The following is a 15,912-nucleotide window of genomic DNA, read 5'->3' as shown; positions in this document are numbered from 1 at the left end:
TTGTTACGCTTGCAGGTAAGCCCTGTATCAAAGTAAAGTACATTCCTTTAGAAGAGAGACTGAAAACTACGACCTTATCACAAAAAATAATGCTGTGAAATAATCTAAACAAACACAGCTTCAGAAGCACAGGGGTGGTGTCCTTGAGGAAAAGTTATCTCCCTCTCTCCTGTCTGGCCTTCCCTCCTCCCCCTCTCATGTCTGGCCTTCCCTCCTCCCTCTCTCCTGTCTGGCCTTCCCTCCTGCCTTTCTCCTGTCTGGCCTTCTCTCCTCACTCTCTCCTGTCTGGCCTTCCCTCCTGCCTCTCTCCTGTCTGGGCTTCCCTCCTACCTCTCTCCTGTCTGGCCTTCTCTCCTCACTCTCTCCTGTCTGGCCTTCCCTCCTGCCTCTCTCCTGTCTGGACTTCCCTCCTCACTCTCTCCTGTCTGGCCTTCCCTCCTGCCTCTCTCCTGTCTGGCCTTCCCTCCTCCCTCTCTCCTGTCTGGACTTCCCTCCTCACTCTCTCCTGTCTGGCCTTCCCTCCTCCCTCTCTCCTGTCTGGCCTTCCCTCCTGCCTCTCTCCTGTCTGGCCTTCTCTCCTCAATCTCTCCTGTCTGGCCTTCCCTCCTGCCTCTCTCCTGTCTGGACTTCCCTCCTCACTCTCTCCTGTCTGGCCTTCCCTCCTGCCTCTCTCCTGTCTGGCCTTCCCTCTTCCCTCTCTCCTGTCTGGCCTTCCCTCCTGCCTCTCTCCTGTCTGGCCTTCCCTCCTCCCTCTCTCCTGTCTGGCCTTCCCTCCTCCCTCTCTCCTGTGTAGCCTTCCCTCCTCCCTCTCTCCTGTGTAGCCTTCCCTCCTCCCTCTCTCCTGTCTGGCCTTCCCTCCTGCCTCTCTCCTGTCTGGCCTTCTCTCCTCACTATCTCCTGTCTGACCTTCCCTCCTCCCTCTCTCCTGTCTGGCCTTCCCTCCTCCCTCTCTCCTGTCTGGCCTTCCCTCCTGCCTCTCTCCTGTCTGGCCTTCTCTCCTCACTATCTCCTGTCTGGCCTTCCCTCCTCCCTCTCTCCTGTCTGGACTTCCCTCCTCCCTCTCTCCTGTCTGGCCTTCCCTCCTCCCTCTCTCCTGTCTGGACTTCCCTCCTCCCTCTCTCCTGTCTGGCCTTCCCTCCTCCCTCTCTCCTGTCTGGCCTTCCCTCCTGCCTCTCTCCTGTCTGGCCTTCTCTCCTCACTATCTCCTGTCTGGCCTTCCCTCCTCCCTCTCTCCTGTCTGGACTTCCCTCCTCCCTCTCTCCTGTCTGGACTTCCCTCCTCCCTCTCTCCTGTCTGGACTTCCCTCCTCCCTCGCTCCTGTCTGGCCTTCCCTCCTGCCTCTCTCCTGTCTGGACTCCCCTCCTCCCTCTCTCCTGTCTGGCCTTCCCTCCTGCCTCTCTCCTGTCTGGACTTCCCTCCTCCCTCTCTCCTGTCTGGACTTCCCTCCTCCCTCTCTCCTGTCTGGACTTCCCTCCTCCCTCGCTCCTGTCTGGCCTTCCCTCTTGCCTCTCTCCTGTCTGGACTCCCCTCCTCCCTCTCTCCTGTCTGGCCTTCCCTCCTCCCTCTCTCCTGTCTGGCCTTCCCTCCTGCCTCTCTCCTGTCTGGCCTTCTCTCCTCACTATCTCCTGTCTGGCTTTCCCTCCTCCCTCTCTCCTGTCTGGACTTCCCTCCTCCCTCGCTCCTGTCTGGCCTTCCCTCCTGCCTCTCTCCTGTCTGGACTTCCCTCCTCCCTCTCTCCTGTCTGGCCTTCCCTCCTGCCTCTCTCCTGTCTGGACTTCCCTCCTCCCTCTCTCCTGTCTGGCCTTCCCTCCTCTCCTGTCTGGCCTTCCCTCCTGCCTCTCTCCTGTCTGGACTTCCCTCCTGCATCTCTCCTGTCTGGCCTTCCCTCCTGCATCTCTCCTGTCTGGCCTTCCCTCCTGCCTCTCTCCTGTCTGGACTTCCCTCCTCCATCTCTCCTGTCTGGACTTCCCTCCTCCCTCTCTCCTGTCTGGCCTTCCCTCCTCTCCTGTCTCGCCTTCCCTCCTCCCTCTCTCCTGTCTGGCCTTCCCTCCTCCCTCTCTCCTCTCTGTCCTTCCCTCCTCTCCTGTCTCGCCTTCCCTCCTCCCTCTCTCCTGTCTGGCCTTCCCTCCTCTCCTGTCTGGCCTTCCCTCCTCCCTCTCTCTTGTCTGGCCTTCCCTCCTCTCCTGTCTCGCCTTCTCTCCTCCCTCTCTCCTGTCTGGCCTTCCCACCTCTCCTGTCTGGCCTTTTCTCCTCCCTCTCTCCTGTCTGGCCTTCCCTCCTATCCTGTCTGGCCTTTTCTCCTCCCTCTCTCCTGTCTGGCCTTCCCTCCCTCTCTCCTGTCTGGCCTTCCCTCCTCTCCTGTCTGGCCTTCCCTCCTCTCCTGTCTGGCCTTCCCTCCTCCCTCTCTCCTGTCTGGCCATCCCTCACACAGGCTCAGTGAGGCGTCAGGTGTGACCTCTGACTCCTGGTGAGTGGTGGTAGGGGACTGGTGATCCATCATGTCTGCCTTGGCTGTCAGTGCAGCCGCTTGGCTGGAGCTGTCCATCACCATGGCCACGGGTGGTGTGTGTGTGTGTGTGCACTTGCGTGTGCGGTTCTCTGCGTGTGTGTATGTGCATGCATGCACATGAGTGTATGGTTGTGTGTGCGTGTATAGCATTGCTGCTTAGATGCAATCATGTCAGTGTTCACTCTGGGGCAGGAGAGTGGAGCTGACAGGAGAGGCAGCCTAAACTCAGTGGAGGAGGAGACCAGGCCACTTCACTACAGGGCCCGTATTCATAAAGAGTGTCATCATGCTGATCTAGGATCAGGTCCCCTCTGTCCATATAATCATATTAATTATCATCTAAATAAATAGCTAAACTGATCCTAGATCAGCAGTCCTACTTAATCAGCTTGATACATTTGATTTATGTAAATGTTATTTAACCCTTATTTTACCAGGTAAATTGACTGAGAACACATTCTCATTTACAGCAACGACCTGGGGAATAGTTACAGGGGAGAGGAGGGGGGATGAATGAGCCAATTGTAAGCTGGGGATGATTAGGTGACCGTGATGCTATGAGGGCCAGATTGGGAAATTAGCCAGGACACCGGGGTTAATCCTCCTAGTCTTACGATAAGTGCCATGGGATCTTCAGTGACCACAGAGAGTCAGGACACCCATTTAACATCCCATTGAGAGACAGCTCCCTACACCCTGGTTTTACTATCCTTGTGGGGACCAGATATCCTCATAAGGATAGTAAAACAAGGATAATTCGGACAAGTAGGGACATTTCGCTGGTCCCTACTTAAGTAAAAAGCTATTTTAAGATTAGGGGTTAGGGTTACAATTAGGGTTACAATTAGGATTAGGGATTAGGTTTACGGGTTAGGAGTTTGATTTTGATTTTGGGGTTTGGGGTTGGTTAGGTTAGTGTGTGTGTGTGTGTGTGTGTGTGTGTGTGTGTGTGTGTGTGTGTGTGTGTGTGTGTGTGTGTGTGTGTGTGTGTGTGTGTGTGTGTGTATATATATATGTGTGTATGTATATATGTATGTGTGTATGTGTGTGTGTATATATATGTATGTGTGTATGTGTGTGTGTATATATATGTGTGTATGTGTGTGTGTGTGTGTGTCTCCGTCGGTCCATTAGAGTTGGTCATTGCGGATGAACCGGTTGCCTTCTGAATGCTTTCCATAGTAGATGTAACGGCACTTGGCGAGCACACCTGAAAATGGAAGGAGATGAATAATATTAAAACACTGTGGTAAAAATCAGATATACCTGTGGTGTGTATAAGCAATCCCCTTGGACTTGATTTGTTATCACACTGTATTCTGTATTAACCATGGAAAAGTTCAATTGAGTGTCAAACTGATTTCTCTGTCTATCTCCCATTGCTGTTTCTTTGATATAATCTCAAATATGGTATTCAGCTATTGACAACAGTATACACAAACGCTAATATAAATCTGTGTATTCTAATGGTTAATTATTTGTCATTATCGGCCTTATCCCATCTGTGAAGTTTATGTGTGTGTGTGTGTGTGCGTCTCAGAGGTGTGTTTTTGTGTGTGTTTGTCTCGGAGGTGTGTGTGTCTCAGAGGTGTGTGTGTGTGAATATAGAGGATGAGTATCCTTTTCAAGTGGAGGAACAGCGAGGAAACAGCATTGGCCTCAGGGTGATGTCTAGACAGTAACGAGCTCACAGCCCTAGCTCTGCCTCCACTTCACCCACCCACACAGGAAGAGTGGGCCATGAGAGAAACAGAGTGTAATTATTTCCACAATCAATGGGCAGAGGGACTCTCTCTCTCTGTGTGTGTGTGTGTGTGTGTGTGTGTGTGTGTGTGTGTGTGTGTGTGTGTGTGTGTGTGTGTGTGTGTGTGTGTGTGTGTGTGTGTGTGTGTGTGTGTGTGTGTGTGTGTGTGTGTGTGTGTGTGTGTGTGTGTGTGCGTGTGTGTGTGTGTGTGTGTGTGCGTGTGTGTGCGTGCGTGTGTGCGTGTGTGCAAGCCATGTATCAATACTATGTGAACCTTGCTCTGAACATCCTAGCTTTTTTTAAATTTGGCAACTGATCACAGCATTCACTTCAGCATTCAATCAATATCAAAATGACCCTTGACCTTGACAATACCTTTGAAGTACTTCATATTATACAAATGATGTCTAGAGACATAATTCCAGATGCTTTTAGTTGATTTTGCCCTGAGCGAATGGTAAAACTCTGATCTATGGCTAATTGATCCAATCAACAAACAAGCTACAGTACGATAAAGATTCACATGTTTATAATCACCCTTATAAAATCTCCCTTAATCTAAAAACAAGGTGAAGACTGTAGTATGAATCACATGTTTTTATGTTTTATTGATCAAATTAAATAAGGTTTAAATCTGCAACGTTGTTAGGGCACTAATTCAATTAAGTTGGAATGCTTAAAAAACTACAACAACAACTACAAATAACTCCCCAAAGGGTTAAACTGTAAAACACCATGGCCACCTATAGCCACCATAGTCTAGTCTACTCTGTTCTCTCTCTGTCTGTCACTTGAAGAATTCTGCAGAGCTGCAGCTTCAGCTGGCTAGGTGTCACCGCTCGGCAAATGAGCCAAGGAAAATAGGCATTAGCGCTGTCACCGATCCTCGGAGAGCTGGACAGATACGTTCTGATCTCAACACAGTTCTTAAATAGACATCAAGAGCATTATTGACCAGAGAGGGCAGGACAGGAAGAGGACGAGAGGAGAGGGGAGGTGACGGGGAAGGATGTGGAAAATGGTTGAGGGGCGCTCCGAGCGTTATAGCCAATCACGTAACAGGAGGAGACATTGTCAGGGCCAGAGAGAGACAGGGAGCAGAATGGCAGAGATGGGGACAGAGATACTGGTGCCATATTAGTGCCAAGCATATTCCAACATCAGCCTCCATTCTAACCAAAACTGACATACCACCACTGTCTAAGTCTGTCTTCAAAGTAGCCCCACTAACACCCACACTCGCACACACATAGTTACACACACACACACACACTCGCACACACATAGTTAGACACACACACACACACACACACACACACACACACACACACACACACACACACACACACACACACACACACACACACACACACACACACACACACACACACACACACACACACACACAGTTACACACACACACACACACACACACACACACACACACACACACACACACACACACACACACACACACACACACACTTCCCCTGATGTCAGTGCAGCAGTCTCCCTTCCAGCAGTAGTGAGTGTGGGTTGTGTCAGGCTAGAGAGCCGTGCAGCACACCGGTCTGGGGACAAGCTCAGTCAATCTAAATCTGGACTTTTTAGCGGAGCGGCTCTCATTCCCCTACTTGAGGTGATCCAAACACTTTAGTGTGAGGAACTGTCACCTCCGATAAAATCCCAGACCAGAGCTCCATGCCTGCCTGCTCCCCGGGGGGGATAACTCTGGCAGCAAGGGGAAATTAATTCCAGCTGCAGACTCTTTGCCTGGGGATACAGGTGCCATGGCGGGAGACTGAGCACCACACCGCACAATTCACACTGTCTCAGCACTGTGATCAGAGGAGTGCTGAGTCCTTCACAGATTACCTTCTGAGAGATACAGACCTTTAGATGTTACCTACATAAACAAAGGGTTGGAGCTAGGGCCCCTCAGAGATATAGGATGCAGGTAACCCTTCACAGGTTACCTACAGAGAACTGACAGTTCACTAAGAAAATATATATATTCTGTATATATATTAGTTTAGACCAGGTCAGGATCAAACAAATTAGCTACTCCCAAATTAGGAGTTGAATTAGGGCAACAGTATGCAAACTGATGACAAAACAAAAAACTAGGGGGCTCAATATGATTGGACGATAACCCGTTTCCAGTATCCCTGGCACCAATCACAGGTACGTGTCTGATTCTCCCACAGTGCTTTACACAGATACATGTGGGCAGGCCAGAGGAGGCAGACGACAGATAGAGTGATGAGAAAACAAAGAGATGTCTGAGAGTCTGCTTTCCTGGACAATGGAGGCGGCAGGGTGTGTGTGTGTGTACATGTGTGTGTTTGTGTTCAGTATAACTTGAGAGACAGAGAGAGAGCGAGACAAAATGAGAATGTGACAGAGAATGAGAGACAGCGATAGGTGGAAGCCAGCAACTGGAGGATTGCCAGTTCGAATCCCAGGTTCGACAGGAATAATCTAGCGGGAAGTAAGCTGGCAACCAGAGGGTTGCTGGTATCAAATCCTAGATGCCATTGCCTGCCATTGTGCCCATGACCAAGGCACTCCCCCCCATAACAACAACTCCTGACACCCAGTGTGGCCGCCCTCACACCTCTCCAGAAAACCCTGCATGTGTATGTCCTGTATATGTTTGTCTTTCAGAGGGGTTAAAGGCTGAAGTAAAATTGATGTTGGAAGTTGTGTGTAATTGACTAATAAAGTGATCTTAACCTTAAAGTAAAGCCTTACTCCTTATGAAGTCTCCTCAGGCCAGTGGGACCGGTTTGATGAGATGATACTTACTAACAAACGGTCAAACACTGGCGTCATGTACAGTACCAGACAAAAGTTTTAGAACACCTACTCATTCCAGGGTTTTTATTTATTTTTACTATTTTCTACATTGTTGAATAATAGTGAAGTCATCAAAACTATGGAATAACACATATGGAATCATGTAGTAACCAAAAAAGGATAAAAACAAATCAAAATATATTTCATATTTGAGATTCTTCAAAATAGCCACCCTTTGCCTTGATGACAGCTTTGCACACTCTTGGCATTCTCTCAACCAGCTTCATGAGGTATTTCAATTAACAGGTGTGCCTTGTTAAAAGTTCATTTGTGGAATTTCTGTCCTTCTTAATGCATTTGAGCCAATCAGTTGTGTTGTGACAAGGTAGGAGTGGTATACAGAAGATAGCCTTATTTGGTAAAAGACCAGGTCCATATTATGGCAAGAACAGCTCAAATAATCAAAGAGAAAGAGAAATGACAGTCCATCACTACTTTAAGATATGAAGGTCAGTCAATACAGAAAATGTCAAGAACTTTAAAAGTTTCTTCAAGGCACACTTAACCAGCATGGCTACCACAGCATTCTGCAGCGATACGCCATCCCATCTGGTTTGCGCTTAGTGTGACTATCATTTGTTTTTCAACAGGACCATGACCCAACACACCTCCAGGCTGTGTAAGGGCTATTTTACCAAGAAGGAGAGTAATGAAGTGCTGCATCAGATGACCTGACCTCCACAATCACCCAACCTCAACCCAAATGAGATGGTTTGGGATGAGTTGGACCGCAGAGTGAAGGAAAAGCAGCCAGCAAGTGCTCAACATATGTGGGAACTCCTTCAGGACTGTTGGAAAAGCATTCCAGGTGACTACCTCCTGAAGCTGGTTGAGAGAATGCCAAGAGTGTGCAAAGCTGTCATCAAGGCAAAGGGTGGCTACTTTGAATAATCTCAAATATTAAATATATTTTGATATGTTTTTTGGTAACTACATGATTCCATATGTGTTATTTCATAGTTTTGATGTTTTCACTATTATTCTACAATGTAGAAAATAGTAAAAAATCTGTCCCAGAACTAACTGTGTGTCCAAACTGTTTGACTGGCTAACTGTACTGACTGACTGACTGTCCGACAGAACTAACTAACTAACTAACTAACTAACTAACTAACTAACTAACTAACTAACTAACTAACTGACTGACTGACTGACTGACTGACTGACTGACTGACTGACTGACTGGCTGGCTGGCTGGCTGACTGACTGGACTGACTGACTGACTGACTGACTGACTGACTGACTCTGGCTGGCTGGCTGGCTGGCTGGCTGGCAGGCAGGCAGGCAGGCAGGCAGGCAGGCAGGCAGGCAGGCAGGCAGACAGACAGACAGACAGACAGACAGACAGACAGACAGACAGACAGACAGACAGACAGACAGACAGACAGACAGACAGACAGACAGACAGACAGACAGACAGACAGACAGACAGAGATGTAGAGATCCCTGAGAACAGCGAGCAGCCTTTAAAGTGACAGATTAGAACAGTGATGTGGAAAGATAATGTTTCCATCATGGATCCAGACGAACAGTCAGCCCGTTGTTCTACACAGTAGGTTACTCACAACCTGCACCTTGTTGCTCTTCTTAAAGTGAAGTATTGTATCTATTATTCTGAAAGGGAAGTACAGTATGTATATTTTTCTTAAAAGAGGACTAAAGTATCTATATCTTTAAAGGCAAATAAAGTGAATCAAGTAATACACAACCAACAACTGCATACACAGAAATCACTCTGACACAAAACATATAACAAACCTTGAAATGAAGTTACAACCGCAGCACATAGGAAGGAGAGGTTTAGGAAGTCAGTTAGGGGTTTGAAGAATCCCTGCAGCCAAAGCTAGTGAGACCTACTGCTTAACAAAGACCTCTAGGAAAAACAACAAATTAATCAACAGAGAGAGAGAGAGACAGAGAGAGAGCTGGAGTGGGTTTAATGATTCCTCCCTGCATACAATCAGCTCCGCTCTTTTCAAGGGCCATCAATACGTCAAGGAAAGACGTATCTGTAGCTCTTAACATCAAGGTTATCTATTGTCCAAGAGGCACCTCTCTCCTCTCCCCTCAATTTTCCTCTCTACCTCTCCTCTTCTCCTCTCATGCCCTCCTCTCTTTCTCTCCCCTTTCTCTCTCACGCCATCCCTCCAGCCAACCATCCAACATTTTCATCAGCGCCACAATCCATCAGACATAATAATACTGTGGAGAAAAAAATCAATTAACAACGCGATTCAACTCTCCGTATTATCTCAAAGGGCTGAAATAATATGGAAGGGAGAAGACAAAGGGTCTGAAGGCAGGCATCATAAGGCTGTGTAAGAGAGTGAGTTATGGGGCTTGGGCATGGCCTCGTATGAGCCTGGCCTATTATAGTGGACACTATCCATCTCCCGCTGTCTGTTTATCAGGCCAGCACAACATCATGTGATGGAGTCACTACTATGACAGACTGTATGGAGGTTTAAGAGGATATTTGCCCCTGTGTCTCACAAACACTCATTACGGGTTGTATGAATCAAGCATCTCAGAGTCGTAACCTGATCCAATACTCTTTCTCTGAGCCACTTGCATACACTCATCACCAAATGTATTTCAAAATGTTTTAATTAACCTTTATTTAACTAGGCAAGTCAGTTAAGAACAAATTCTTATTTACAATGATGGCCTAGGTACAGTGGGTTAACTGCCTTGTTCAGGTCAGAACAACAGATTTTTACCTTGAGAGCTCGGGGATTCGAACTAGCAACCTTTCGGTTACTGGCGCAATGCTCTAACCACTAGGCTACCTGCCGCCCTCAAATGGACAGCTAGCCACATGATGGTGACTGGTTAACACATAAATCTACTTCATTGATGAGGAAATGTAATGTAAAATCAAATCAAAATCAAAACAAATCAAACTTTATGTGTCACATGTGCCGAATACAACAAGTGTAGACCTTACCGTGAAATGCTTACTTACAACCCCTTAACCAACAGTGCAGTTCAAGAAGAGTTAAGAAAATATTTACCAAATAAACTGAAGTAAAAAATTATAAAAAGTAACACAATAAAATAATAATAACGAGGCTATATACAGGGGGCACCGGTACCGAGTCAGTGTGCGGGGGCACAGGTTCGAGGTCATTTGTACATGTAGGTAGGGGTAAAGTGACTATGCAAAGATAATAAACAGTGAGTAGCAGCAGTGTACAAAATATATGATCAAATATAATCAGTGTATGTTGGTGGTAGATCTCCATATATATAGTGACAACAGCTGCTAGACATGCATAAACCATTTTAAAAGGAAGAACATTAAACAGTAGCACCTAGAAAATAGGCATAATAGGAAAAAGGGTAGAAAGGAAGAGAAGAGTAAAGGCCATATTTACTAGGTGATTAGTAGGTGTACATTACTACCTGTAAAGCAATACTCCGCGTGTCGGGACCTCTGCGGATAGAGGTATTTTTAAAGTGAAAAGCTTAGCCAACAAGTAAGGCTAAATATCCACAAAACAGCTAGAGATAGAGAGAATTTATTAAACTTCGACCCTGGATTATGTCCGTTTTTAAATCAAACGAGAGAAGTATGTCTGTGCATGTATGCATAGCTGTGTGTGTAAGTGTAGTGGGTCACAGATCAACTGGCCAGATCCCATGTGCTAGTCTACTGTTGTCTATTGTTGTTTGGATTGAGCCCTAAGCAAACCACAAACTGCTGACAGCTCCTGATACAAACACATGTTGGATCCCAGGCATAGTCTGGGTAAGACTACAGATCTACTTATGATCAGACCTCTCCACGATCAGACCTCTCCACAATCAGACCTCTCCACAATCAGACCTCTCCACGATCAGACCTCTCCACAATCAGACCTCTCCACAATCAGACCCTCTCCACAATCAGACCTCTCCATGATCAGACCTCTCGTATTAATAGAGTATTATATACGCTGAAGGGTCACTGGTTGAAATGGAAAACCTTTAAACCATTCTCATAAATATAGATTTTACCTACCAATATACAAGACCTAGAAAAGTAATAAAGAATATAACTAACCCCATAGAGGTACATATATTACTAGTATACATTTCCTTTTGTGCTCAACCCTGCCTATTAGCCCAGTGCAGATGTTTTTATCTCAATATTAAATCATTTCTGAGTAACAATTAAGTACCCTACTGGGATTGTTTTACATTAAAATGGTTTAAAAAAAAAGCTTCTTAGCAAAGAATTTTGGGTCTGTCTGGGATAGTTCTGAGTGGGGAGGGGAAAACTGAAAACTAGCTGTTATGGGCTGAGAGGTTTGGAACTGTCATTCATAACTAATTTACCACATGGTGATGTCACCAGGCGGGCCAAAACTCCATCCCACCAAAACAGGCTGAAACTTCAGGTGGTTTTTTCAAACAGCTCAACACTAAAAGGCCATTATCATCATTTTCACAATTTCACAGTATTATTCCAACCTCATATAGGGAAATGTATATAACACAAAGGTAAATCATGTTTTTGACTGCACTGGTCCTTTAACAGTGACGGTGGGATCCATCTCTCAGCAGGCCTCAGAGGGAAAGCCCAGCATATACCTTAACTTACACAGTTAAACTGACATTTGTCCTCTTCCAATAACAAAATATTTAGTCCATTAAACATAAACACCTGTCATCATGATGCTTCCCCATTCCTTTCCCTCCTCCTTATCCCTGTTTATTGCAGCGGCTGCGTGTTCTCAACTTCAGTGTATTGATTAAACTTTTAAAAGGCTGCCATCTAACCCAGGGAGGGACATCAGGAAGATGAATTTGCGTCAATGTTCATCTGTTTGTTATTCAATAGCCATTAATACTCTTCACATCCACACGGCCTGTCAGGGAAATGCACCCTAGTTTTTATCGAGGCAGAGGCTGGGGAGCAGGGAGGCAGGGAGTGAGTGAGAGAGAGAAGGAGTGAGAGAGGGGGAAAGGGGGGTAAATTGCATACAAATCAGACCTAGAGGAAATGCTTGAGTTCTACAAGGCCTACAGTACACCATGAACCTACAGTACACCATGAACCTATAGTACACCATGAACCTACAGTACACCATGAAGCTACAGTACACCATGAACCTATAGTACACCATGAACCTACAGTACACCATGAACCTACAGTACACCATGAACCTAAAGTACACCATGCACCTACAGTACACCATGAACCTACAGTACACCATGGACCTACAGTACAGTACACCATGAACCTACAATACAGTACACCATGAACCTACAGTACAGTACACCATGAAGCTACAGTACACCATGAACCTACAGTACACCATGGACCTATAGTACAGTACACCATGAACCTACAGTACACCATGAACCTACAGTACAGTACACCATGAACCTACAAAACACCATGAACCTATAGTACACCTTGAACCTATAGTACACCATGAACCTATAGTACACCTTGAACCTACAGTATACCATGAACATACAGAACACCATGAAACTACAGTATACCATGAACCTACAGTACATTACACCATGAACCTACAGTACAGTACACCATGAACCTACAGTACACCATGAACCTACAGTACAGTACACCATGAACCTACAAAACACCATGAACCTATAGTACACCATGAACCTACAGTACAGTACACCATGAACCTACAGTACACCATGAACCTACAGTACACCATGAACCCACAGTACAGAACACCATGAACCTACAGTACAGTACACCATGAACCTATAGTACACCATGAACCTATAGTACACCATGAACCTACAGTCCAGTACACCATGAACCTACAGTACACCATGAACCTACAGTACACCATGAACCCACAGTACACCATGAACCTACAGTACACCATGAACCTATAGTACACCATGGACCTACAGTACACCATGAACCTATAGTACAGAACACCATGAACCTACAGTACACCATGCGTCTACAGTACACCATGAGTCTACAGTACACCATGAACCCACAGTACACCATGAACCCACAGTACACCATGAGCCTATAGTACACCATGAACCTATAGTACACCATGAACCTATAGTACACCATGAACCCACAGTACACCATGGACCTACAGTACACCATGAACCTATAGTACAGAACACCATGGACCTACAGTACACCATGAACCTACAGTACAGTACACCATGAACCTACAGAACACCATGAACCTATAGTACACCATGAACCTACAGTACAGTACACAACGAACCCACAGTACACCATGAACCCACAGTACACCATGAACCTATAGTACACCATGAACCCACAGTACACCATGAACCCACAGTACACCATGGACCTACAGTACACCATGAACCTATAGTACAGAACACCATGAACCTACAGTACACCATGAACCTACAGTACACCATGAACCTACAGTACACCATGAACCCACAGTACACCATGGACCTACAGTACACCATGAACCTATAGTACACCATGCACCTACAGTACACCATGAACCTACAGTACACCATGAACCTATAGTACAGAACACCATGAACCTACAGTACACCATGAACATACAGTACACCATGAACCTACAGTACACCATGAACCTACAGTACAGTACACCATGAACCTACAGTACACCATGAACCTACAGAACACCATGAACCTACAGTACACCATGAACCTACAGTACACCATGGACCTACAGTACAGTACACCATGAACCTACAGTACACCATGGACCTACAGTACAGTACACCATGAACCTACAGTACACCATAAGTCTACAGTACACCATGAGTCTACAGTACACCATGAGCCTACAGTACACCATGAGCCTACAGTACACAATGAGTCTACAGTACACCATGAGCCTACAGTACACCATGAGTCTACAGTACACCATGAACCTACAGTACACCATGAGTCTACAGTACACCATGGGTCTACAGTACACCATGAGTCTACAGTACACCATGAGCCTACATTACACCATGAGTCTACAGTACACCATGAGCCTACAGTACACCATGAACCTACAGTACACCATGAGCCTACAGTACACCATGAACCTACAGTACACCATGAACCTACAGTACATCATGAGCCTACAGTACACCATGAGCCTACAGTACACAATGAGTCTACAGTACACCATGAGTCTACAGTACACCATGAGTCTACAGTACACCATGAGCCTACAGTACACCATGAGCCTACAGTACACCATGAGCCTATAGTACACCATGAGTCTACAGTACACCATGAGCCTACAGTACACCATGAGCCTACAGTACACCATGAGCCTACGGTACACCATCAGTCTACGGTACACCATGAGCCTACAATACACCATGAATCTACAGTACACCATGAGTCTACAGTACACCACGAGTCTACAGTACACCATGAGCCTACAGTACACCATGAGCCTACAGTACACCATTAGTCTACAGTACACCATGAGCCTACAGTACACCATGAGCCTACAGTACACCATGAGCCTACAGTACACAATTAGTCTACAGTACACCATGAGACTACAGTACACCATGAGTCTACAGTACACCATGCACCTACAGTACACCATGAGTCTACAGTACACCATGAGTCTACAGTACACCATGAGTCTACAGTACACCATGATCCTACAGTACACAATGAGTCTACAGTACACCATGAGCCTACAGTACACCATGAGTCTACAGTACACCATGAGCCTACAGTACACCATGAACCTACAGTACACCATGAGCCTACAGTACACCATGAACCTACAGTACACCATGAACCTACAGTACACCATGAGCCTACAGTACACAATGAGTCTACAGTACACCATGAGCCTACAGTACACCATGAGTCTACAGTACACCATGAGCCTACAGTACACCATGAGCCTACAGTACACCATGAGCCTATAGTACACCATGAGTCTACAGTACACCATGAGCCTACAGTACACCATGAGCCTACAGTACACCATGAGCCTATAGTACACCATGAGTCTACAGTACACCATGAGTCTACAGTACACCATGAGCCTACAGTACACCATGAGCCTATAGTACACCATGAGTCTACAGTACACCATGAGTCTACAGTACACCATGAGCCTACAGTGCACCATGAGCCTACAGTACACCATGAGCCTATAGTACACCATGAGTCTACAGTACACCATGAGCCTACAGTACACCATGAGCCTACAGTACACCATGAGCCTATAGTACACCATGAGTCTACAGTACACCATGAGTCTACAGTACACCATGAGCCTACAGTACACCATGAGCCTATAGTACACCATGAGTCTACAGTACACCATGAGTCTACAGTACACCATGAGCCTACAGTGCACCATGAGCCTATAGTACACCATGAGTCTACAGTACACCATGAGTCTACAGTACACCATGAGCCTACAGTGCACCATGAGCCTACAGTACACCATGAGCCTATAGTACACCATGAGTCTACAGTACACCATGAGCCTACAGTACACCATGAGCCTACAGTACACCATGAGCCTATAGTACACCATGAGTCTACAGTACACCATGAGTCTACAGTACACCATGAGCCTACAGTACACCATGAGCCTATAGTACACCATGAGTCTACAGTACACCATGAGTCTACAGTACACCATGAGCCTACAGTACACTATGAGCCTACAGTACACCATGAGTCTACAGTACACCATGCACCTACAGTACACCATGAGCCTACAGTACACCATGAGCCTACAGTACACCATGAGCCTACAGTACACCATGAGTCTACAGTACACCATGAGTCTACAGTACACCATGAGTCTACAGTACACCATGA

At 46.3% G+C, this 15,912-nt stretch overlaps 1 protein-coding gene across 1 annotated transcript in view; it reads right to left on the bottom strand.

Annotated features, from left to right (window-relative positions):
- Window positions 1-2,478: 2,478 nt before the first annotated feature.
- The window catches only part of LOC139562568 (leucine-rich melanocyte differentiation-associated protein-like), a 467,479-nt gene continuing 454,045 nt past the window's right edge, over window positions 2,479-15,912 (bottom strand). Inside the window, exon 7 of the mRNA XM_071380341.1 lies at window positions 2,479-3,719. Within this exon, the coding sequence (XP_071236442.1) occupies window positions 3,640-3,719 (80 nt within the window). The 3' untranslated portion in view covers window positions 2,479-3,639. The remainder of the gene's footprint in view (window positions 3,720-15,912) is intronic.

This window comes from Salvelinus alpinus, chromosome 32 (assembly GCF_045679555.1).
Source record: "Salvelinus alpinus chromosome 32, SLU_Salpinus.1, whole genome shotgun sequence".
Taxonomy (NCBI): Eukaryota; Metazoa; Chordata; class Actinopteri; order Salmoniformes; family Salmonidae; genus Salvelinus; species Salvelinus alpinus.
This window is presented reverse-complemented; position numbering and strand designations above follow the sequence as displayed.